A 27469-nucleotide genomic window follows, 5' to 3' on the forward strand; every position below is an offset into this window, starting at 1 on the left:
ACGTACCTACGTCGAATCCGACATATTAAATTATGATTATCGATAGGTGGTACTCATTTTTTCGATTACGTTGTTTACGAGTATATGTTATTGTTATTTACGATCTATATTTCAACGTATTCGTTTAGATTTAGATAAATGTTATTTCCGTAGTTATTCGAGTAATACTATCGCCAGATTTACGCAACTTTGAGCTTTTGTTCGATTCGTTATTTCGCATAAAGGCAGACTTTGTTTAGAAATTCTGGCATCCGATGTTTTCATACACTGATAATACATATTTCGCAAGTAACTTTTGGCATTTGATTTTATATTCATAATGTTTAGGGATGCAAAAGAACAGATTTGTATCCGATTCAGAAAGTAAAATAAATTTAATTTAAAATTATAAACGGTTTAACTTTCAAGTGTATTAGGTTACCAATAAATTGTAGTGAATATAAGATTTTATAACATGGATATAAGATTTCTTAAAATTTCATAAATTATAATATTTTACAGATACAAAAAAAAATATATAGTTGCATGCTTATGTAGGGTTTATCGAAAAGAACAAAAGGATTTAAATTTGAAATAAAACACAGAAATATCCATAAAAAAAGTAACGGAATGGTTTAATTACATGGTGCTTGTATACCATTTACGATTCATACAAAATATATTTTAAATGACCACCACAGCTTCTCTTGCACTGATTAATCTAGTGACGCCAATTTTCGATGACTGTGCAACATTTCGAATGGTATAGCGACTATGGTGCGGTGGATGTTGGCTTCGAGCTCATCAAGAGTCCTGGGGGGTTTGTTGGTGTAAACCTGTGATTTAAAGAACTCACTACAGCAAATAATCTAGTAGTAGTAGTATATTCTTTACATAGGATTCATTGAATCTCTTATAAACGTCAATAAAATTATAACTTTGTAATATAATTATAATACAACTCAATTTAAATCAACAAACTAAAATCAATAAATAAAAACCGATATACACAAATCTAATGCCAAGCTATCTTATCCTGCAAATATTCGTCGACTCTATAGTAGTTCTTTCCAAGTTTTTTTGTTGGCAAAGCCTAAATTTTCAGAGGTACCTCGTTGTAGAATCGAATGCAGTTTGAGGCAATAGACTTATTAATTTTTTGCAGTCTAGTAGTGGGCACAACAAGCATATCTTAATTTCCCGTGTTGAACCTATGGAAATCTCTGTTCCTCCCAAAATCATAAATATTTTTATTTTTATATTCTAGTGGTGTTAAATCACTAGATCTCGAAAGTCAGTTATAATGACCGTTTTGTGAAATAACCGATTCACCTAATTTTTCAGGCAATAACTCCATCGTAACGCTTCTTGTATGGTAATATGGTAAATGTAAACAAATAACCCTTTTGCCGGGGGGTTATGAAAGTCGCCTCATCGGCCTTTTTAAAGCCTCCACTCGATTGCTAGTGATTTTGGCCAATCTATTAAAATTATTTATTAACTTTATATATTTTACGTAAATCCATTGATTGCATACAAAAAATATTACTTGTTTTCTGAGCAATAATTTTATAAATTAATAAATACGTTTGTACCTGTATCATTAATTTGTGATTTATTTATTCAATTTCTGTCATCGATCAATTTCGCGCATCACTATTGATGGTATTTTATACCGACTCCATTTTCTATTAAAACTAGTTAATAAATTCCTAATTTCCGCAATTCGTTTATGAATTTATGCGCTATTTAACTTTGGGTCTCACGCAAAAATGTACTGTCGAGTTTTACAAACTAAATTCATGACTTGACACGATCAGTTATTGGGAAAATTGTTGTTTTATCGATTTACATTTCTTTGTTTTGATCACTTTCAGCTTTATTTTATCATTTATCTAATAGTTTAATCAGAGTGGAAAAATCATTTGTAGTTTTTGGTAGTAAATTTCCATAATTTATAATCATCATTCTATGTCGGCAACCTATTTGGAGCATACGGTGTCCAAAAAAGGCCTCCAGGCATCCTTGTTAGCTGCCAGCTCCTGTGCATTTTCACAAGTCAGGTTCGCGTCCCGTAGTTTTGACATGAACTGCCAACGAACAGTCAGCAACGGACGTCCAGAACGTCGAAAACCTGATGCTTTGTTAAATAGGCAATTGTGGTTAATGGTCTCAGGAGGCATTCACAGTATATGGCCTACCCAACCGTATAGCCGCCGCTTGATAACTGTTGTCACAGAAACTTGCTGCGTCTGTTCTCCGATTTGATCATTTCTCACAAAATCAAACCACTGTACACTTAAGATTTTTATTTGACATTCTCAAAACTCGTTATCTTGCTCTTTTGGGCCCTACTGAGATGCCACAATTGGCATCCGTAGAGGAGAATAGGTGTATTAATTTTTATCTCCATATATTTATTATAATACCTACCTACTGCAAAAACAACACTAGTATCGAATGGCCTGTAGTTATGTCTTATTTTTTCTTTTCTTAATGTAGAAAATTAGTCAAATATACAATGTTGAAAAGGTTGTTTTACCAATTCCGAATTCATGGTCTTACATAAATATATAAGTTGACGTATTTTAAAAACCACAATAATATCGATGCCAATGGTTTAAGAAACACAACATGTTCCTTTGTAAAAAGGTTATTGTTTTACATTCCCAAGTTGAAAACATCTAATGGTGTAAACGACATTTACAAAAACGCATACACTAAAGCCTTAATATTTTATAAATAAGTTAGGAAAACATGGTACATTTTTATTTATTCATATTTATTTACCTGATAATTTAATTGATTCGTTTATTTTTATATATAAGTTTTATATAACTTTCCTGGTAGCCGTAATTGTTGGTACCATTAATAGATAATAATATAGTATTTAGGTCAATGTTGCACGTTGTTACCCTTAAAAGTTTCAGAACACAATGATGATTGAAGCAGTTTGTCATTTGCGGTAATTTGGGATAATTTCAGGTATTTTCGATCCGTTCTGTGAGTTCCGCGATTACAGCAAATCTGCGCAATGTAAGTAAACTGCAACCAACGCAAAGCACTGCCGACATTTTGATTAACCTTTTCAAAATGGACGCGGCGTCATGCAAAAATTCGTGTTTCATCTGCCTGTGCATGTTTTGCAATAATCCAGCACGGGTTATAAATGCTTCAATCGTGTACAAACATAATGTTTTTTCGATGATTTGTAAAGATGTATCTGAATATCGATTGTGTCGACAAGTCGCGAGTTTGCATGAAAGGAAAATATGGTTTTTGTTATCGTCCTTTTCTATCTCAGCACTTTCTGTCATTTTTGCGAAAATAATATTTTTATAAGTCACAGATGTTTCTATTGGTCTACCGAGAAACACGTTAATTTATTATATATTTTACACAAGTATTAGAAACAAAATCTTCACAAAAAGTATTTTTAATCATCTCACTATTTTGGTAGATTATCAAATTATTTACTATCTAATTCCATGGTCCTCAAGTTTGTTAAATTAAAAAGCTTTTTTCATAAACGTTTTTTTCTTTCGTCAATAATAAGTGCGCTAAATCTATTTTATTTTTTTCGAAAATGGCGTGATATCAGCGTTCAATTACCAATTTAGAGGACATAAGATTTAAATTGCAGATTTTCAGCACATTATTTCATATTTTGACAGGTGTTTAACTTGTCTTGTGAAATAAGTGCCAAATGATCGAGATGCATTCCATGCCGCACTTTGTATAGGTACCAATATAAGGTATTTTATAAACATAGGCAATGTTAATGTTATCAAAAGATACGAAAGAAAACAATAAACATTTTTCTTAAATTTCACATAAAATTATTGCATTTCGATTTTTTAACAGAGACTTCAACTTTTGTGATGGGAAAAGATACAATATATAGTTTTTGCACAAACATAGAACATGCTCAAAATATTATTTATGTTTTGAATGGAAAATTCTTCACAAATTTTGCACTAAAGACTTGTTTGTACATATTTGTGACTGCAATGCACGATTGTTGAGACATATTATCTAATTATGCAAGTATGGTTAATAGTAATAAACAGTAAAATACAAGACAAATCTAGTTCACAATGTCTCCACACCGGAAGTGTCACGAAAGGTTGTCACGCAGCTAACTACCGCTGCAGTAGGAATTACTTCCATTTTATTAGTTCGAACTCCGGCCATTTTGTTTTAAACTTTCCCTTCATTAACTACAAACTGTTTATGTATATATTGTTTGGTAATAAAAGCGATGTTTCCAAAGAACGCGATACTTAATGTACAAAGTTTTCTAATTAATATTATATCGAACATTAAGTTATATTTGAGGGATCTAATCAAAAACACGGTGAAGTACTAGGGTTGAAAATGTAAAGGTGTTACTGAATATTGTAATAATTCGCTTTATTTATTGAAAATCAATTGCATAGGCTTGCCTGAGTCTTATTAAAAATATATTTATACGTTTCGATTTTTTTTTATTAGTATGCAATTCATATTGGTATAATAAAGTTGACCAAATCGAGGGTGTTTAATCGAGGGTGCTGTACATCTTTTAAATTTTTACTTTTATTTTTTGTCAATTTGAAAATACATTTATTAAGAATAATAATAATCCTTATATTCAATGCCCTTTTATTACTTAATTTTCCAAAATTTGCTTTGAAATTATTAATTCTAAGGCAATATTTGCCTAATTAAATAAGTAAACAAAAATTTTTTTTTAATGCGTAAGTAATTTTTAGTCGACTAAGGTATTTTTTTAAAATATTTCCGTCAAACAGTTTTATGGTAATCGACATACATATGTATTTGTTGAAAGTGTATTCGATGACATTTTGTTTTTGCTAAAAATATTTTTAAAAACTTTTTAAAACATATTGACTTGCATTAGCGCATTTTTTTAAAATTTCTTTTAGTTTCTTTAAAGGAATTATTTTTACACCACAACAGGCCAAAAAGAAGAATTACAGCACAAAACACCAGGCTTCAGAAAAAACTACGTTTTAATGCTTGTGTTCTCACTGGGAATCAAACCCGAAGTCTTCCGTGTGTGAGTCAAGCGTTTAGCCACTACAGTACAGAGGTAGCCAACTTCAACGTTAAAGGCAAAATATAAAGTAAAAAAGTCTTTTTTTAACGAATAAAAAACAAGGTTACTTAGGTTTTCTTGAAAAACCAAAAATTGGCTCACATAAAAGTTATTTAAATGTCCGGGTTTTCTAGAAATTTCACTAGAAGTGTTTCATTTTTAAGGAATAAGCCGGTAAGCCTTTATTTTAGAGGCTTGTCAGCAGGTTAGAAATATGTGATATGGAAGGAAGCTATGGAAAATACACCACACCACCCAGACTAATATTTATAAAAAAATATTTCTTCCGTTTTCTTCTTGCAGCTGGCGGGAATCGAACCCACGATGCCAGTTTCACAATTAGCCGTCTAACCTACTATCTACTGTCAAAACATCGTTAATCATAATTTTGTTCCTTAAAAAACTAGAACATATTTGAACTGAGTACAAATGATGTCATAATATAAGGTATATTAAGCTATCATTTGTGTATAACATAATATATACTTTCGCTTTTGATAATGATCAGATTCCATGACCCGTCTTTTTTTACTTGAGATTATTTTTTAATTTTCCCTTCTACTAATCTTTATTAGTTCCACAAATAACCTCCCCTTCTACTTCCCTCTACCAGCCGATAAACAACCCTTATCTTGGACAAACTTTTCAGGGTAGGTATATATCTTTATTGTTTAGTTTTGAAGAACCGCGAGCTAAGACGGACGTGACTGTATTATTACTACATTAAACAAGTTTCATTGCTCGTAATGTGAGAAAAGTTATTCAATATATTTAAACATATAATCAAATGATATCGTATAAATTCTGCGTTTAATTTGACGAATAGTGTCCATATTTAAAGTTTTCTTTTTCGAGAAAAATCATTCCTTGTCGAATAATTTAAATATTATAACATGTCAGAAGCTTGCTCTGAACTTGATGATGTAAGTTAAATATAAACATTAATTGTAGTTTGTTGTGAAATATACTCAATTAATATTTTAGATAAAAAGGGGATGACATGTAGAAATTCAGCTTCTAAAATTTACTATTAAATTAAGCAAACGTACCTTTTTAAAACATTTATTAAATTTCTTTCTTCTAAATTTTTTCTTTGTTTTTTTCTTCGTTTACCATTGGTTTATACTTATTTTTTGTAATTGTTATTTTTATTTTTTTATTTAAATTACTTAAATAATTAAAATAAATATTTTTATCTGTTATATAGTAAGATTGGCTCCGCACTATTTTCCATTGGATTAAACAATATTATTATTACAATTATAAAGCCTTATTTCTTTTAAACTCCATTTTTCCCTTTGTTGAAAACTTCCTTTAAAATTATAGTATTTGTATTATATTTCGGAATGTATCATATTTGTCAAAATATATCTAGTTGTAAGATTAAGATATTGTCCATTTGAAAAAAAAAAGAGAATTATATAAATATGCGTAGATATTTAGGTTTGTATCGTAAATATTTTTAAAAAATAGAAATAAATAAAATATTGTACCGTTTTATTTTTTACAAATAAAAAAGTTATGTCGTTAACAGTTAAGAAATTTCCATATAATAATCTTTTAATTTAAAATTTATCTTATTCGGTATTTTAAACCTTCAGGCTGTGTTATCGCAGCATTTTTAAAAATATTTTTCTACGCAGTGTTTTCCAAACATTTACCATTCAAAATTAATAAAATTTCACTTTATTCACTTCACTTTTCACATCACTCTTTGGCATGCATTTTTATAACTAAATTGAATTTTGTTTAGACATTTTTTTGCGTTATTTTAAATAAATATGTGTATTTTAAAAAACCTAATTCGTTTATTGTTTACGCTTCAATATACACTATAACATACACTACAGTAAACTTTTTGTGTTTTAAACAGTGCTAATTATTTTTAAAACATTGCTCTTAGCAAAAACTAAATTCTGTCTTCATGAATTATTTAACATGATTTTTTTCATCGTATTTTTTGGTTTTATTGTTTTTAAGATACATTTATGTATGTTCTTTTATTTTAATTTGAAAACATTGTGTAACTTGTATTTCGGCCGGTATTATAACATTATTTAAAAGGCCCTAATAGAGAAAAAAATACAAATGATTCTTGAAAGCATCCAACTATTTATTAATAATTCTCTTTACCGTTTTATTTTGTCACTATTTTGACTTTTAGTGTAAATATTTTTTAGTAAACTTTATATTGTTTAAAAAAATTATAATTTTACCTTACTGCATTTCGGCATCGTGTATTGGAAATCAGGAGAACAAGTTAAAGAAAGGAATCCCTAAGAATGCTGGTGCAGGAGACGCTGAGGAATCTCCTGACGCTCAGAAAGTGGTCAAACCCCTCATCAGACCTCCCGACCAAGAAAGGCTAACTGAAGCGGTAATATTTTTTTGTTTTTCTGCTGGTTTACCACAAACTACTTTTTTAGATGATAAGTTTTTGACTTTTGACATGACCAGATTTAAAGCCATTTTTTGATATTTTTCTCCCACATTACCATTTACCATCGCCATTTTTTTATCATTATTCCATCATTTACTCAAAAAAAAACCTTTGCCATTCTAGTTTCTTCTTTGTTTTATTATTTTTTTATTATTATTTTTTAACAATATACATAAGAGGTAAAACAGAGTATTAAAAAAAAAGGATAATTACGTATTAACAGTAAAAATAGTAAATAAAAAAAAGTTACAAAAGCCTGTTCGTGGGTATACAAGAAATTTTTATTCAATTTTTGCTCCTATAATAAATACAGGTATAATATTTTTGTGGAATATAAGAAAGAGAAAAGAAAATATTCTGTAAAAGATTATAAGGCACTTTTTAATTTAAAGTAGGAAATTAAATAAAAAAATGAAAAATATAAAAAAAACATAAATAAATTCCAAACATAAAAATTTTATTAAAGGGCAACAAAATATATCATAGAAAATAAGAGTTAATACCTTTAGTTTAGATCCAGGATAGTGCGTGTATTTTAAAAAAAGGAAAGTTTGGAATCAATGAAATATTATCAATAAAAAAAGAATTTAAAATTTTTGGGCCCATAAAATATGCATGTCTCTGCGCTGGCCTCGTTTTACAATGTGGTATATCTAGCACACAATTCCTTCTTTGACTTGATCTATTTGAATTACTTGTAAATACTCGTACATTTTGGTTCTTAAATATATATTTCAAACATTGAAAACAATATATTTGTCTTATTTCCAAAAGTTTAGCTTCTTGGAACAATTGGAAATCTAAAGTTCGATTTTAAATCTTGGGTCAAGTCTTTTAATCTGGCATTTTTATTTTAAATGTGTACTTGAAAAGACAATTCTCGTTGCCCTCAACATTTTTAAATGACAGTTTCATAGCTATTTTTCAAATTTGTTTAAACAAATATTTTGAAAAAAAAAACTATTTTTGAACCCTAAAATCCTTTAATTTTGGCAGCAACTGAAAGTTGAGATAACTCGCACCCTGACAACCATAAACCCACTTCTACCAACTGTGGAAGCAGAGTACAGTTTTGCCCAGGGAGAATTTGTATACAAAGCTCCTGATGAAGTGGGAACCTATTGCCTGTTCAACCTCCAGGGAACAGCCATTAAGAAGGAGTCTGAGGAAGCCAAGGCTCAAATAGCGGCAGGTTATGGTGAGAAAAACAAACCATTCAAGTTTTAAATTTTAAGTTAAATAAATAAAAAAAAATACTGAAATTTATTGACTCTGGTCATGGAATTACTGTAGACTTGGGATATTATGATCGGCAATAGAAACACGACTTAACTACAACTTGACCACCATTTTCAGATAAATTGTTTCGATTACAAATAATATAATACAAAAAGTTAACAGTTTTAAATTAATTCTGAAACTTAAGACGGAACTTGAATGAAAAAAAACATTTCAAAAAAATATTCTTAATTTTAGCACAGTTTGTGATTGTCTTATTTTGTTGAATAGGTGCTGTGAATTTAGATGACTCCGGACCAAAGAAAATCAAAGCCAAGAAATCAACCGACGAAGAAGAAGAGGAGGAGGAAGAAGAACAAGCAGCTGAGGAAGAAAAAGCAGGTCAGGGCAATCTAATGTTTTTTCTTCAGTTATAGCGCCAGTATCACTTGGATTTGGCAAAGATATTCAGGTAAGTACATAGCGTCCAATGAATTTTGAATTACTGCTATGTTTTTCACACACAATGTCATGTTCGATTTCAAAATTTAAAAGATAAATCAGAGATAAGAGTATTTCCAATAAAAATAATCTCTAAATAAAAGCTTTCATTTGCAACAATGCAATATTCTGGAAAAAAAACTTTCGCATCACTAGTTCAAATTAATTTTAATTGATTACAAAATGCTCCCTAATTAATACCAATTAACAGAGACTGAAGAAGAAGAAGAACAAGTAGACGAGGAGGCGGGCAAAGATGAAGAAGATGCTGGGGGAGGTGGACCAGCAGCGGAAGCATCTGAAGAGGAACCTGAAGTAGAAGGAGAAGAGAAAGTCGTTTTCCTTCCACGCACCCGAAAACTTGCCAACCAATTTAATTTCTGTGAAAGAGCAGCACTCACCACCAGCTACCCTAGCCGGGTGAGTATTTACAAAATTAACTAACAGTTAAAATTTCGCAAGTGTGAATGTTTTTATTTGATTAGAAAAATGGCATCTCCTTTATTGGTCAATTGTCGTCGCCGGTAAACAGCTTTTAATATTCTGTGTTAGCTATCAACTCTTGTACGTCACCTCAAAGCTAGATCACTCGTCGTCCATCCAAGCGAGCAACCGTTTAATTAGGCTCACGAGAGGCATCCACTATGTGACTCAACCAACCGATTCGCCTCGATAACTAATAATTTGACGTGATGATTTCAAATTTGTTTTCAGACGGTTGAGACTCAAACTTATCCTCCACCGCGAGCCACATTTTCTGCAACCGCTTTACAATCTATTATATACGATTACTATATCCAAGATTATAATTCAAAAGAAAATGAAAGGGATGGAGAAAAACCTAAAAAGGTATATTGTAATGTACATTAATTTACATAACTTATCTGAAACCTTATTCAACTGTTTATTTTATTAAAATAATTTTCTGTTTTACTCAGACGAAAAAGAAAATTCCTCAGCTAAAAGAAAAAACTGATAAGGAAATCGCAGACGAAAAAATTCAACAAAGAATAAAAGAAGGGTGGACAGTACTAGAAAGATTGGTGAATCAAAATATCTACGATGAAATAGGTAAAAACAATTGTTTTGATGATACGCAACAAACCATTACAATAACATGTTTTTCCGTTCTTTCTATGTCATTTCTTCTCTTAGGTCAAGACTACCGCTATTGGGAAGATCCCTCGGATGAATTTCGCGAAGGTGATGGCTCATTGCTCCCTCTCTGGAGATTTTCCTACGAGCGCATGCGCACAAGCACCGTTACTGCACTCGCCTGGAATCCACATTACTATGATCTCTTTGCTGTTGCCTACGGAACACGTAACTACATTTTGTATCAAACACTTTAATCCGGATTTTCTCCTTATTATATAATATACATATTTAGTCGTATTTCCCGGTCTTTCTTTATTTATCTCTTTTTATATAATCTCGAAAGGTTCATTTCAACTTAAGAACAGATCTACGTTCTTATGGTGAAAAATTGTGAAACCACAAAACTAAGGATTTAATATGTAGTCATACTCTGTAGTCTGAGTGATGCTGCGTTGTCCTCCCACTTTCCCATCTGAGACATTGTTCCAATTCATGAAGGTACTGTAAATTAGACAAAAGTGTACAAGTCTGGATTTTGTCTTAGAGAAGAGACTATTGCAGGAGACTGCTGCGAGATATTGCGTAGATTTGTATACTTTTGAGCGTGTTGTCCAAATGCCCCCGAAATATAAGTATGTTTATGTAATAATATTTAATTATATTTTGTTGCTATAATTTAATTATGTACGTGCTTCCACTTTCCATTATGTTGTATCCCAACTCAACACAGGGCTCTTGGTCTCATAGAGTTTAGGATACGTTATTATTGTATTTTTTTGTAACATGTATGTATTTGTATAAAAAAAAAATGAATGAATGGATACTTTTTTAGACGTGAGTGCAATTTTAAGGGTACCCATACCACTGATTTTGTAATTATCATAGTCTATTTTTTTCATAATATTTCATTATTTGTTTTCTTCTTTATTTGTGTTTGGAGTATTTCAGCAGGTTATAAATATTAATCATTTAACAATATGTTTTCCTTCAACTGTGTTTTTTTCTCTCCATAGTGGACTTTATCAACAACCAGAAGGAAGGATGTCTCTGCCTTTTTACAATAAAAAATCCTTCATTCCCGGAATACGCTGTGATCACAGATTCTCCTGTAATTTGTCTCGATATTCACAAAAAATTCCCCTACCTGATTGTCGTAGGTAGGTTAAAAACAACGTTTACATTTTAGTTTTCTCCACAATAGAATGAGTATTAAAGACTGCTTCTTTTTTCTTATTTTCAGGGCTTTATGATGGGAATGTCTGTGTATACAATGCGCAACTTGCCAATGATAAGAGTCACCAATACAAAAGTGATACTGTGGAGTCAAAACACAGCAGTCTCGTTTGGGAGGTAAGTGGGAATGTAAAACATCATTCCTGCTCTCGGTGGGCTCATAATTATATTCAAATGTGATTTGTGGTCTTTGCTTTATCACTTTTTGTCTTTTTGGTCTGTGTATTTTACCATCAACAATATCTTTATTGGGTAATTCTCAATCCCTTACTGAACTGATGTCTTCGAAAACCATTTATTGGTATAACTTTTTTATTACTTATTATTCGTAAGGCTTTTTTTGAACTTCTCCGATTTTAAAAACTTTGCCTGCTTTATGCAGTTCGTTATTAATATTATATTCAGTCATCAGTCTGGTTCTTAAGAATACCATTCAATTTTTTTTTATGTTTAACATTTTTTTTTTAATAATTTTTTTTTGTTTTTTTTTACAACATACTTAAGAGGTAAACAGAGCATTAAAACAATAAGGATAATTACATAGCAATGAAATGAAATACATATTAACAGTAACTATATATTAAACTATATATTAGTATTTTTAGTAAACAAATAACTTCATTATTGATGTTTTAAAAGAATCATCCTAAATATTTAAATATTATACATACTCAATCATATATGTATGTGTGTATAATATGTTAATACTTTAATCCACAAATTTGGAATATCCAATGACCGGTTTCATCGCTTTCGCGATATCTTCTTCTTCATCTACCAGTCTCGAAGATGTCGCGAAAGCGATGAAACCGGTCACTGAATATTCTTAATTTGTGGATTACGTATCACTCGTCTTTTATTTCTATAATAAATTACAATGAACTTCTATCAAAATTTTTCACTTACAAAATTAAATGTTTTATCCTCATGATGTAATGGAGACACATCTTTATACATATAATTCTTCTGTACGTGTGATGTCGCTGAACTTCTCCTAAACGGCTCAACCGATTTAAGTGCGGTTTTCAGCGAAATATTGATTTTTGCGCTGCGCGTGTTCTAAAAAATTAAAATTTCCAATCGAATTTGTAAAAAAAAAGTTATAAGCATAAATCTTTTTTTCATCGACCTACCAGGGTTGCATTCGACGAGAATGCATTTACAAAAAATAGGAAGGATGTTGTTTTTTTGTGTTTAAAAAAAGTTTGTTTTTTAATGTTTAAAAACAAAATTCGCTTTTTATGGATCCCAATCAGATTCTTTCCTTACATTCCTTATAATTTCTTCCCATTTATTTATTTTTACTGTATTTTTGGTAATACTAAAATAATATTAACTGACATTAATACATTTTTGAAAATCGTATTCATGAATAAAGTGCACCCCTGTTGGTGAAAAGAGCCGAGTTTGACATTCGCAAAATCAATTCTATATTTGAAAATGAATTATTTTTTGTTTTAGAATTTAACCATAAACAAGTACCTTGGTACCTACTTATCAATCAAAAGTATTTTTTCAAGGTAATAAATATCAGGCAAGCCAACGTTCGGGCAGAACAACGTCTGTCAGGTCCGCTGGTTTTATATATATTTATACCGACATATTAAAACCGTTGCATAAATTCTATAATATGTTTTGTTTTTATGAGAAAAATAAAATAAAATAAATACGGTTTTGATCAAGAGGTCTTTCAACGTTCGACCGCCGCGATTGTGCTGATGCGTTTCACATATCTTATTGTTCACTTAACTTTTGATTATTTTTCAACCAAAGTTTCGATTCTGTTTTTTTTTTCTTATCACAGTTAGATGGCTGGAAAGTTCAGCATATCCCCCTCATAATTTTCGTAATCTACTAAATAGCACAAATCACATTAATGTTCTTTCCTACTGCCATTGAAGGTTGTTTCATCCATCAGGTTCGCTGGGGTCCCGACTTGGCTGATGGAGAGTGCTGCTTCTGGTCTGTGTCTGGAGACGGAAGAGTAACATTCTGGACTGTTCTTCCGGGGGAACTTTTAGCGGCAACAGCTATTCTTTTGCAATTACCAGGACCCGGATCTAGCATCAAATCTATAAGAGGTCGGATACCTAAATGGAACTTTTTTAATTCGTTGTTTGTAATATTACATTCAACAATAACTTGATATAATCGTTTTTATTAATTAATCCCTTACCCGCCCTTAGTGGTGCATTAGGCACTGTATTAGTGCATCAATAGCAGTGTAAAATGATTTTTTTTTACATGAAGCACCTAAAACCTCTTTAGATTCACCGATGTCATATATGATAAACAATATAACCAGTTAATGGGGGATTTACACCTTGGTTTGCGATATCAAAAGGCATGAAACAGGGATATGTAATGTCACCATGGTTGTTTAATCTATAGATGGACAGCTGTATGAAAGAGATAGAACGTATAGGTATTAGAGCGAAAATAAATAATTTAATCTAAAAATAGATGATGCAGTTCTGTTAGCAAGCAGCAACGAGGATATCCAAAAAATAGTCTCTAGTATGTGCCTGGAGAGCGAATTGGTGATGAACGAAAGTAAGTCAAAAGTGATGGTATTCTAACGGGCAAGTAAGGTAAGACTGCATAATAAAAGTAAATAACAAATGTCTTGAACAAGTAGAAGAATTTGTGTATCTGGGAAGCATGTTTTCAAGAGGTGGAAGAGTAGAAAAAGATGTTGAAAGGAGGGTGAATGCGGGCAACATAATGAACGGAGCACTAAGCGCAGTAATTTTTAAAACGGAGTTTTAGTCCCAATACTTATGTATAGAAGGGAGACATGGAACTGGCAGAGGAAGAATGAAAGACTAGTGAACGCGGTTGAAATGCGATATCTTAGACGAATGTGTGAGAAATCAATGTATAACAGGGTTATAAATGATGAAATCAGGCGAGAGTGTAAATCTGAGTCAAGTATAATTGATAAAAGTAAGAGAGGGTCTCTGAGATGGTTTGGTCATGTAGAAATAATGGTAAAACAAATATGTATGGCGAAAATGAACGGTAACGCGAGACGAGGACGACCAAGGAAGATGTGGCATGATCAGATAAACCAAAATCTTTAGTCTGGTTATGTCAAAAGCAGAAAGATTCGAAGGGCATGCATGACACGATGTGTGAATGTGGAAGAAGCTAGGAATATATGCCAGGATAGACAGGTGTGGCGGTTCATTCTCTCTGCCTATACCTACGGGGAAATAGTAGTAGTAGTAGAAATATTACGCCGCGTTGTGTAATGGTTAGCGCGTTTACCTATCATTTTCGAGGTCCTGGTTTCAATTCCTGGCGGGGAAATATTAATTTTAAATATTGGTTAAACTGCAATATTTCATTGTTCCTGGAATGGCACTTAAAGTGTATGGCTGATCACCTTTTCTTTGTGTAACAGATAATCAAAATACGCTACATTTGATTTTAAAATGCAGTACTCTATGCACCACTGGGTGCGGAAAAGGACGTGATGACGATGACGAAACAATATAGGCCTTAGCACTGAGCCTTGGGGCACTCCCGAATTATTTTCTTCTGAATTTGAAATAACATTATTCACTTTTGTTATTTGAAATTTACCTCAGTGTACATTCATTAATTTTGTTCATATCTTTTTTGGTATCAGTCAATTTTAATTGTTAAAAAATGCTATTTCGGATGTCACTGAACTTCCTCATTGTTCTTCGGCAGGTTGCGGCACGTGCCTGACGTCGCACCCGCTGCACCCCGAGGTGTACCTGGTGGGCACGGAGGAGGGGCTGGTCCTGCGCTGCAGCCGCGCGTACTCGCGCGCCTTCCTGGGCGTGATGCGCGCCCACACCATGCCGGTGCACGCCATCCACTACAACTCTTACGACGGGAAGATCTTCGCCACCTGCTCCGGGGACTGGCGGATCAAGATCTGGGAGGACGGCCGAGAGTGAGATATATTATAGATCAATGTTTGTCTATTTGGTCATATTTGACAATGTGAAATATTTGTCATAGTTTATAATGTAAATATTTTTATTTTTTTTCTTTTTTTTTTCTTTTATTCAGGAAACATACAGTACAGTTACAAAGTTTAATATTTTACACAATTAGACTTAATTCTAATGGACCAGTAAAGTTTCCATATTATAAAGCTATATGTAAGGTTAATTATGAAAGTATAAAAAAGAGAAGGAAAAAGAAAAATATAAATGAAAGTTGTTTAAAAATTAAAATTTAAGTGAAAAAAAGATATTTTAAAGTTTGTGGTTTGTAGTGAGTATTTACAAATGGAAATAATGTTAAAGATGAAAAAAATTGTAAGAGTAATTAAAAATTAATAATTGAAATAAAGAATGAAAAACATGCTCAGATGTAAAAATAAAATAAAATTTTTAAAAAAAAGGAAAAGCATAAATATACACATATTTATTTTAAGGGATTCAAAGAAACGATGAGAAGAATCTTTAAGTGAAATATAAGACAATAAATTTAGGTCAATTTAAAAAACATCTTCAAAATTAATGACACATTATAGTAAGAGCAGCAATATATTGATTTTATTTACATATATAATATAAGTAATTAAAAGTAGTTTGTCAGATGTTAGTCGTAGTTCATATGGTAACTATTTTTATTTTTTTTAATTTTATATATTTATTTACGGTTCCACGAACCTTTTACATAATTACAATAAAACCAGTGAAAAAAAATACAACAAAAAATAGCATAATATTAAAAAAAGAACAAAAACAACGTGAAAAGTATGCAATGGTAAACAGTATTTATATATTAAAAAATATATCTGTAACAAATACAAATATTTACCTATATGAAAAAAACAAAAAGAAAGTGCTTCAAAGGGAAAGTTAAAAATTTACTTCATGGATTATATAAACATTAATACTAAAAAATAATAAATTTAAAAATTAATTATACACACGAGAGGGAAGAGTTTAAACAAAGGTGATGGACTAATCATTATTTAAATTTTTGATTGTTAATTCTTTTTCAAAACACAGAACTTGATCATCAGCAAGGTGGTATAAAATAAATCTAAATCATCACTGTATTGATTTGCAAGTCGCTGCATGCGAATAATTGGTGAATTCAATAAATAGTTAGTACTATGATGATGACTGTAAAACAAAAAATTAAGTCTTGTTGGCCATATAGGCATACGAAAGTTTATTAAAGTTAACAGTTCGGGGCTATCTATTTTATTTTTGATCGTCCTAACATAAATCCATGTTGGGCAGGAGTATATATGCTTAAAATTTACAACGATTTTATCTTATACTATACTTTCAAATAGTTTGGGAATGGGAGATAATATAAAAATGGGTCTTTAATTTAATACACAACACTTATCACCAGATTTAAATATAGGTGTTAAGTGGCTTATTTTCCATAACTCAGGAAATTTTCCAGTTTGAAGAGAAATGTGAAAAACTATGTGAGATGTTAGTCATAGTTCATAATGTAATTATGTGAGATATTGGTCATAGTTCATAATGTAACTATGTGAGATATTGGTGGTAGTTTATTATGTAACTTAAATGAAAAAACGTGAGTTCGTCACATATTATATATAAGTAATACTCCCGTTTTTTATTAAAGTTGAATGAGATTAATCCACATTATCTAACCTTACTCAATTTTTCCACTTTTCAGGGAGCCACTTTTCATGTTTGATCTCGGATCAAGTGTAGGCGACGTAAAATGGGCCCCTTACTCGAGCACTGTTTTTGCTGCGTGCACTTCGGATGGAAAAGTAAGTCGTTTCCGATTTACATACGGAGAAAATTGCAATAAAAGAACTTACATATAATATTCTTTACCTAAAAAATATTTCAATATTGAAAATATTAAAAAAATAAAAAAATACATATTACTATTTTTTTTTCACAATTGATTGGTTCGATAAATAATTTAAAGATTAATTTTGAAAACTCTTATACTTCGTAAAACAATTTACTGTAGAGTTCAATACAATTAAAATAGCGATGACGTGTGACCGACTAGGAAGGCAAAACCCAAATGAATAGAGCCGGCTGCCTCGCAACGCGCCGCTTGCAACTTAAACTGGATAATACACCTACACATTACTGTCTATACACTAACAAATAATGCATGGACGCTACAATTATTTAGATTATATCAAAATGTTTGTAGACAAGGATGGATTTCACTCCCCGTATTCCCTTCTCAAAAATGTTTTGCCTCTCTATAAAATATTTATATTATGTTTTACTTCATTTTTTTCATTGCAGTATACAGTAAATAATAATGTCGGGGTAGTTTCTTGTTTCAATACATATTCGTTTTCCAGCTAGCTACACTTTATTCTGGATTTTTCACTCAGTTTTTTTCAATTGCAAACTAATATAATAATTTTATCATCATCTTGCATAATCATGCACTTACAGTAGCGAGCGGTGAGTTTTTTAAATCTTACACTCGCCAAATTGGCTGTAAGAAAGCTTCAAGTAGCGCAGAGAAAAATTGAAAGAGCCGTGCTACATATAAAACTCTCTGACCGTATAAGAAAAACCGAGATACAGAAAATATCGGTAGTAACGGACGTAGTCGAAAGTTTGGCTAAGAAAATAGTTATTTGCGGGACATGTTGCCAGATTAAAAGGCTAAAGATGGACTTAAAGGATAGTTGAGTGGGGACCTCGTAAAGGCAAACGAAGTAGAGGGAGACCCCCCCCCCCCACACAATGGTCAGATGATATAGATAGAATTGTTCGTGGCTGGTTGCAAAAGGCCCAGGACAGCGACGTAAGAAGGAATGTGCGGGAGTCTTATATTCAGCTGTGGACAGGAATGGCTGAGTGATGATGATGATGGTGATGAATTTTGAAATTACTCCGCACGTGACGTCACAAGTCTCGTCGGAGAGTTCTGCTGATTGATGAGTGGCTTCCCGGAAACTGAAAATCTATCACAACACTATCGTTGGTTTCTCCGAGTGAACTTGTGACGCAGTTCAAAGTTTTTTAGACATTTCTGTGAAACTTTGCCGTACAATTAAAAGCTCTAATTTTTACCGCGTGTAAGAAATATTTTTATATCCAATTTCCTGTAGCACTGAACCTGATCATTCTTCGTAGATTTTTCTTTTCTTTTGGTAGCAGAAATAACATATCTGTGAAAACCTTTTTAGTACATAAGTTTTTTTTGTTGCAGGTTTACGTGTTCGACCTCAATGTAAATAAATATAAACCGATTTGCATTCAAAACATTGTTTCTAAAAAAATGAAAAAGCTCACAAGGATCGACTTCAATTATCACCTTCCTATTCTTCTATGTGGCGACTCCAAGTAAGGGCTTTTTTCTCTTATTTGAGGAAAAAAAAAAGATATTTTAAGATACTTGATTTACACATATGCCTACCTTTTAACCTTTCAAATAGGACACCTAATAGATCAAAGTGGTGCATAAATATATCACTATAGTCCTTAAAATTTAACATGATTAGAATGACAGTTGTCAGAAAACGTGACGACATAACTTTGTAGTAACGTCAAAGAAGTTATTTATATTGACACACGAAAAATCATTTGTATCTGGCGTGTTAATTTATTTTTTTAATACAATGCTTGAAACATAAATCAACATTAATATATAAAATCGGCTTTAAAACTAAAAAAAAAACTAATTATTAACGACGTTCTTACAAGGTTACATCATTTTGCAAAAACGTTAGAAACGGGACTAATTGATCAATGTAAATTGATCGAATAAAAAATTAATTCATTTGATGTTGTTCATGAAAAAAGTATAAATGTCTTTTTTGTGAATAATTGTGTTAAACACACTATAATAGGCTTGTTTTTGCGTTTTTATATCAATTTTCGGAAACAGAAATTCATGATTGCATGAAAAAACTGATAAAATCGATTTGATCAGTGATCAGTTATTTCCCATCACCAATGAAATTAGTTTGACAGCTGTCATTATAAACAAGCTATATTTTAAGGACTATAGAATTGAGGTATTTATTGAGGTATATATAATGTCAAGAAGTCTTGTGTCACAAGAGCATCGTGATAACTGACATAAAACTGGTAGATTAGTCTTCTACTCACCTTTTTAAGAGCAATAAATTTATTATCTTAAAAAATAGCATCATTAGTAGATTTGCAAAACGCAAATCAACACAAAATATGTTAATATTTAAAGCATTAACTTTGTGGTCAAACATTTTACTTAATGTTATTAAATATTTGTATATAAGGCCATTACCGGCTTTTTTATGTCTACCGGTTTCGAGACGTACCCGTCTCTTTGCTAGGACACCAATTAAAGCTAAATGCAAAACCCACTATACACCGCACCTTAGTTTAGTGATGATAAAAAAATATATACAGGGTGTTCATTAAACCATGTCACATCCGAAACCACGATGATCAGTATGAGCAAGAAGACATATTGGCGCATTAAAATATTTTTCTTAGAACAAATATTTAAAAAAAAAAAATATTAAAAAAAGCAAATGGTTGCGTACTTCTGCAGGGGAGAAACGAGGAGGAGGGGGAATCTAATACTGCGCCGCGCTCCCCTCACTTCTTCCCTGCAGAAGTTAGCAACCATTTGTTTTTTTATATTTTTTTTTTTTTTTAATCTTTGTTCTAATTGTATATTTAAATATGCCAATATGTCTTCTTGCCCATACTGATCATTGTGGTTTCGGATGTGACAAGGTTTAAAGAACACCCTGTATAATATTATAAAAACGGTTAAAACATAAATGTAGAGACATGCCATTTAAAATAATATTTTTCTTATATTTTACGGTATGATATTTGTGTAGGTATAATACGTTTATGTAGGTATATTATAAAAAATATATATACTTCAAGGCATACATAATATGAAGAAAAAAAAATTAAAATGGTGAAATGAAAATACCAAGTAAATAATTCGAGTATGTTAAAGGAAGCTATCCTCTCTTTGAACTTTCCTTCAGTAACATGAAAGATGTCGATATTCGAAAACGGGTTAAAAAAAGACATTGCTCTTACTGCTGATATTACCATTGGCAGGCTGGTTCTGCGTGTTTTTATTGAATCAATTCATTTTATTAAATTTGATAAATCCACCACGAAACCCATTATTTTGGTGATAAATGTGTTGTATTTCAATTGATAAAACGTGGTATGTTGATCAATTAATCATCATCATAAATCCGCACCTGATGGTGCATAGGCCACTGCATTGTTTAACTAAATGCTGCGTTTCTCGATCATCTGTTAAAGGAAAATAAAATGACCAGTCACACGTTTCAGACACCAGTTCTAGTACTATTAAATATTTCACTGAAAAAACACCTATACAAATAACACCTATATAAAGAACTTGACATCAGGCGGGATATATAATATATGGAAGGAATACTAAGATCAATGGAGAAAAACTCTTTATTGGATTTTCTTGCAACTTTCTAGCGGGAATCCGCGATGCCAGTTTCACGGTTGGCTATCTCAACAAAGCAACGGCGCATGTCCTTGGTAGACGAAAATGTCAACCACTGCGCTACGAGGATTTGTATTGTATTCTATATCCGCCTGGACACAGACGTTTGATACAAACGATGGGTCTTACTTATAAACCTGGCATAAAAATACGCCTAATTGGCGATGAACGAAAGTAAGTCAAAAGTGATGGTATTTGAAAGGGGAGGTGAGGTTACTGACGGCATAATAAATGTGAACAACAAATGTCTTGAACAAGTAGAAGAATTTGTGTATCTGGGAAGCATGTTTTCAAGAGATGGAAGAGTAGAAAAAGATGTTGAAAGGAGAGTGAATGCGGGCAACAAAATGAATGACGCACTAAGCACAGTGATTAGTAACAAAAATATGTCGATCGAAGCTAAACTGACAGTGCATAACGGAGTTTTAGTCCCAACACTTATGTATGAAAGTGAAACGTAGTAGTAGTAGTAGTAGTAGTAGTAGTAGTAGTAGTACTTAGGCGTATCGGTAGAATAATGGTGGGAATACCATCCTTATTCTACCACTAAAATAAGGATACTTTCCCCATCCGTATTCTTTATACCAAGTTTATGAGTGAGGCTCGTTATATTATTGAACCTAGACGGGTTGATCATTTGATTAATCTTTTAATTGATATATTTCGTAAGAACAATTATTGTCATTTACTACGTGCCGTTTACGTTTTCTTTTTCATTTGTATTTACAGGGGCACAATTCACTTAGTGAAGCTGTCTCCAAATCTCCGTGTTATGTGCAAGCCTCCCAAGAAACAGCAAAATCTGGACCAGCGAACTCTCCAAGAAATGAAACTTGCCAAACTCCTCAGTCTTGTAAGAGAGCCACCAGAAGAGCCGGAAGTAGTGGATGAGAAGATAGAAGAAGATTAAATGCACTATTATTACTTAATATATCATTTATATTGCCAACCACTTGTAAAAATAAAGCAATATTAAATGCGTTCTTCTTTATTACTTATTTACACAAACACGGGTTTCGTTAATAAAACCTCACAAAGAAATTATCTAAAAAAAATCAAATACATTTTAATACTCATCATGATCATTTGGAGAAATTTTATGGATAATATATATTTTTTTATTTTACAAATTGTAATCTGCATTACTTTACGAGCTGTTTAACCCATTACGCAATGCAGACTGTAAATCTGCAGAAAAATAGATCCATATTATCTGCAAAAGATCTATTCAGCAAGCGAGTTGCCCAATTAATCGGTAAATTCTGACTTTCATTTGTACGGTTTCTGGGTGTGTAAAACAGTTCATGAGATCTCGCCTTAGTATTTCAATTCAATTTTATTTATTCATATATATGTACATTACAAAATGGAATATCTTAATTCATACATATAGAAATATATTATATAAATAAAACACGAGTGATACTTTAATCCACAAATTTGGGATTAAAGTATCACTCGTGTTTTATATATATAATAAATTACAATGAACTTCCATCAAGAATTTTCAATTACAAACATAAATGTTTTATATAGAAATAATAAAAATAATAAGATAAAATTAGGTATATATAAAAATAACACATAAGTATACATAATATCCAGAGAATAATATGTTTAAAAAGTAAGAGAATCTTGTATCGAAAAACTCCCTCAGAGACGTGAAAAATGTCAATATCCAAAGTAATATTGTTCAACACAGAGATAGCCCTTCCAACAGGCATAACCGGCAGTATAATTATTGGAAACATTCAAACTGATTTCTTTCAGTATATTTGGATTATATATTCTTCCAGAAATCAGTTTATAGAAATTTATGTTTCTTTAAAAAAATTTGACGACGAAATTTAAGGGTATTGTAATTTATGCATTTAATAGCGTGTTTTATAATAAGACGTTATTTTCATTTACGAAAAATCTACATTCAATTAATATTTGTTTAGTGAATTTTCACATTCGCACACTATTTTCAATTTATAATTCATTCCTAAACACTATTTAGGTGAACGTGAACGAAACTTATTATTTCAACTCCAACACTAAATATTCCAACCCTTACCGTCGGGGATGGGGAGAAATATTATTGGGGCGGGCAACACGAGACGAGTAGTAAGCTGTCATATACCGCTGTCATTTTCAATTTATACAGAATTCATTTGTTATGAAGTTGTCAATCGTGATGTATTCAAATCTTTCATTAATTATTATAAAACAAACCTAAAATTAATCCAATGGTACCGCAAGTAGATACGCGTAACTATGCGGCTGACTCCGTGCAAATTTCAGCGTTATTTACTGCTGTTCGGTGCTTCGCAGATAGCAATTGTATTTTTACTATGGACCCTTATATCTATCTGGAATGTAAAGACGGTCACATTACCGATGAAGGATCCGGTCTTCACGCGCGCTATAAAGCCGCCGAACAAACATATAACCAAAATGATCACCATCGTAATCAGGCAGTTTGAAAACTTCGAGAATGACGTCGCTCCGACGCTGCAATCAATCATGCAGCTACTGCCGAACATGCCTATCGTCATAGTCTCCGATAGCCCTCCGTACCCACCTTTCGAGTTTACGGTGCCGAACAGAACGCTCCGAAACGTCAAAACCGTAAATTTGGAAGCGAATCTCATGCTGTCGGCTACTGAATCTAATCCCCTGACATTTATTAAGAGCAAATATGTTTTGTTCATTCCTGATTCCATGCGCATCACGTCTCGTCATGGTATACAGAACATGTTGACTCACATCATGAAAAATAAAGTTAATGTTGCGGTTCCTTTCTCGAGTACCAGGTCGCTGATTTGCCAGAAGGTGGATTTAAATTTAAGAGAATGGTCCCTAAAATACGAGATGGAAAAGGATAGGAGTGCGTGTGACGCGATGCAGGGCAAGCATGCCCTCTTGGTTCCAACGGACTTATTAAAAATTCTCCCCTTTCCATTCATGATGCCGTTCCCGGAAGCTTTCTATCTTCAAACGGTGGCAAAAGAATTAAAGGTTTGTAAAAATGATATTACTATCATTCTTATTTATAAATGTCGATACTGGCCGGAACACTCCAGAAGGGGGATGAAAAAAGCCACAAAAAAGGGAAGCATTTTGCTTCCCCTTTTCGTTATTATTATTAATCAGAGGTGTTTATTTTCAGGTGACCACTTTGCCAGACTTATCCTTTACGGATGGAAGACCGCTGTTCAGGTCACAACCGGCTAAACAGAATATGAAGGTAGCGGAGACCAACAAGAGAGCCGCCATGTACCAGGCTGTGGGGATCAAGAAGGTGACTCGGGAGAGTGGAAGCATCGAGTGGCACGGCTGTACAAGAGACTCGGAAGTAATTGCGATTAATGAACTGCTCAGTTGCTAAATAGAAAACACAAGTTGTTTTTTCAGCTATTACGGATATCCGGATTCTTATTAATATCAGCATTTTTTTTTCTTATCAACAACTCGATTTTGTTCACCATTAAACAAAACGTAACCTTTATAGGATCTTATTTTCTTATTTGTTTCTGTTTTGATCGTTGTAGTAAAGCAAATTGTTAGTTTTTATTTTTTGATTTTCCAATACGCCCAAGGGGCATTTGCATAAATAACACAGGTAAGTACAAACATAGTACATAATCATTTAAAAAATGTGCAGGAACCAAAAAAGCATAAATGTCTATATCACAAGTAATTTTTTTGGCTAAAGAATGTAAACACAGAATCGGAGAGTGCCACACAAACAGCTCAGTACTGGTAGTAACTAAATTTGATTAATTCTATAGCAAATCTCATGCACCATACTGTCGCTTGCTTATTTCTTATTGTCACCATGTCACATTTTTATTTGTGTGTTATGGAATACATGACACTTACACGTTAAAATGTATAGTTTTTTTCTCCAGCGCTGCTTCCCTCCCGTGGTTGGCCAACCCTCGTACCGGAGCATCGGGCGCTGGACGCCCCCGTGCTGCCTGGCACACCTGCGCCGCACGCTGCGTCACGCCCTCGCCACCCTGCAGGCCGCCGGCGCCCGTTGCTGGCTCGAAGGGAACACGCTCCTCGGAGCTGTCACTCGGTGAGATTTATCAGCTTATGAAAGCAAAACATGTACGCTAGGATTCAAATATTATAAAATAACCTGGATATGTTATTATTTATTTATAGAGTTATTCGGTCCCTTTAACAGTGGTAAATACATTTCTTTATAATATGTACAGGTACGATTGAAATAAAATACAACTAAAGAAAATTTAACCTTTGACAAAATAATAAATTATTTTTACTACCTCAAGACAAGATCTGGTCTATCCTAGTGATTGTTTAAATCATGAAAGACTTACAAGTACACCCAATAAGAAATGTAAAAGAGAAGATATTTTGAAATACAGATATTTAAAAACAAAAATTTAACATATGTTTATCAGCATCATCATCAGCTGCTCTTCAGCCTGTTGTGGGCTCTGGCCTCCTCCAGAATCTCCCTTTATTCCCCCCTGCACCCTGCGGCTCTTCTCCATTTCCTCAGGCCAATTGCTTTCATGACATTTTCTTCATCATCCAGCTATCTTAACTTTGGCATAGTTTTTCTTCATCTACCTTCCGGAGCGGTATAGAGAATCTTATTTGGGGGTACGATTATCGTTCATTCTTCGCACATGGCCCAACCATTATAATCTTCTTATTTTTTTATGAATTGTGCAATGTTGGGTTCGCCATACAGTGCCTCTAATTCATGATAAAACTGTCTCCTCCACACTCCATTTTGATTGACATCACCAAATATCTTCCTTAATATTTTTCTTTCAAATTCTAATACCATGTTTTCATTTCTTTTGGTCATAACCCAGCACCATATGCAACGACCCTGAGACATATTTTTATACTGTTCAATAACATATTTTCCATAATTTATAAAAATATTAGTAGGCCCGTTATAGCATAATATTTCTAAAAATATGAGAGACGTATGAAGTCGTGTATTCTATATAGACTCTTGTAATATCATAGCCGCAAGGGTAAATAACTCATATTGATCATTGATTTTATTGTCAAATTATGAAACAAGTTTTTTTTATTTAAGCGGTGATATTCTTCCTTGGGCCTCGCAGCTCGAGATAGGCATCTACGAGTCGGATATGTCTCACGTCCAGTGGCTGCTGCGTGCCTCCAACCGCGGCGGGGCCCAGGACCCCCAGGGCTTCCTGTGGGAGAAGGCCACCCAGGGAGATTACTACCGTGTCCTCTTCAGTAGACACAACCGCCTACATGTGGACATCCTGCCATTCCGCCATAAGAACGGAACCATGTCTAAAGACACCTGGTTTGTCAAGTATCAGAAAGACTTTCCAGATCACTTCCTCCACCCGATGTCCAGCATAGAATTCGCCGGGAAACAGATGCCTTGTCCGAACAATGTTAAAGATTTCTTAGAACTTAAGTTTCACAAAGGTATCACGGACAAATTCACCACAAAAAACAAACATTTTTCCGTTTCAAATATTAATTCATTTGACTGATATAATCATTATTTAAAGTTTAACAACTAAACTATGTATTCATTTTGTGCATACTTATCATCAAACCCTAATGGTGGTGCATAGGACACTCATATTTCATGTCAACCTTCCCGGGACCTTGAACACAGTAAGCGAACGCGTCAACCACTGCACTATTTTTACCTGAGAGCATCCGTCGAGTCAAAAACACTCGTCTAGAATTCTGGCTCTACTTCACACAGAGTTGTATTCTTCATCCGCTCGGACACAGGCAAAAATTGAGTATAATCACTCAATTGAAATGAATAAGCTGACTGGTTTCGGTACACTACTGTTCCCGTGTTAAGAAGTAAAAATAAACTTATCTAAACATATTATCGGCCTTGTGGTGTAATTAATGGTCAACATGTTTGCATACCATGCAAGAGGTCTCGGGTTCGATTTAAAGATGTTTTTACACTAGAATATTTCATAGTCCCTGGTCTGGTATCTGAAGCGTACGACTGATCATCTTACCTTCATGTAACAAAAATGAACAAGATACGCTGCAATTGGTGTTATAATGTAGTGCCCTATGCACCATTAGGTGCGATGATGAAACATATTGCTGTTTTATCAGCCTCGTGGTTCAATGGCCAGCACGTTTGCCTACCATGTAAGAGTGGTCGTGGGGCTTTGTTCCTTCCATGGTTGACATTAAATATTTATTGAATAAACTGTGTTTAGACCTAATATTTTATAGTCCCTGGACAGGCACCTACTACGACAGGACTGGCACCTGAAGCGTAAGATTGATAACCTTCCCTCGAAGTAACAAAATTGATCAAGATATGTCCCAATCGGTGTACCAATTCTGAGCCGTATGCATCATTGTAAAACCATGACCAGGATTTTTTATAAATTTGCCAAAAAAAATGTTTTATGGATTTGCATAGAGGAAAGTCAGAA

The 27469-nt window shown here is 32.8% G+C and overlaps 2 protein-coding genes across 2 annotated transcripts; both read left to right on the forward strand.

Moving 5' to 3' along the window:
• The first annotated feature begins 5973 nt into the window (after positions 1-5973).
• LOC148282842 (dynein axonemal intermediate chain 1) lies at positions 5974-21942 on the forward strand. The gene is made up of 15 exons (XM_088224442.1): positions 5974-6003; positions 7332-7457; positions 8517-8718; positions 9030-9140; positions 9451-9659; positions 9954-10088; positions 10178-10310; positions 10395-10562; positions 11351-11494; positions 11578-11687; positions 13489-13651; positions 15270-15498; positions 17223-17322; positions 18744-18877; positions 21762-21942. Exons 1-15 carry the CDS (start codon positions 5974-5976, stop codon positions 21940-21942), a joined length of 2175 nt encoding a protein of 724 aa, XP_088080568.1.
• Positions 21943-23136: 1194 nt separating this feature from the next.
• Positions 23137-27436, forward strand: LOC148282843 (ribitol 5-phosphate transferase FKRP). Its single transcript, XM_088224439.1, has 4 exons — positions 23137-24035; positions 24187-24372; positions 24929-25101; positions 26107-27436. Exons 1-4 carry the CDS (start codon positions 23292-23294, stop codon positions 26540-26542), a joined length of 1539 nt encoding a protein of 512 aa, XP_088080565.1. The 5' UTR covers positions 23137-23291; the 3' UTR covers positions 26543-27436.
• Positions 27437-27469: the final 33 nt, after the last annotated feature.

This window comes from Micrasema longulum, unplaced genomic scaffold (assembly GCF_059751315.1).
Source record: "Micrasema longulum isolate JH-2025_06_02 unplaced genomic scaffold, ASM5975131v1 h1tg000284l, whole genome shotgun sequence".
NCBI classification, from domain to species: domain Eukaryota; kingdom Metazoa; phylum Arthropoda; class Insecta; order Trichoptera; family Brachycentridae; genus Micrasema; species Micrasema longulum.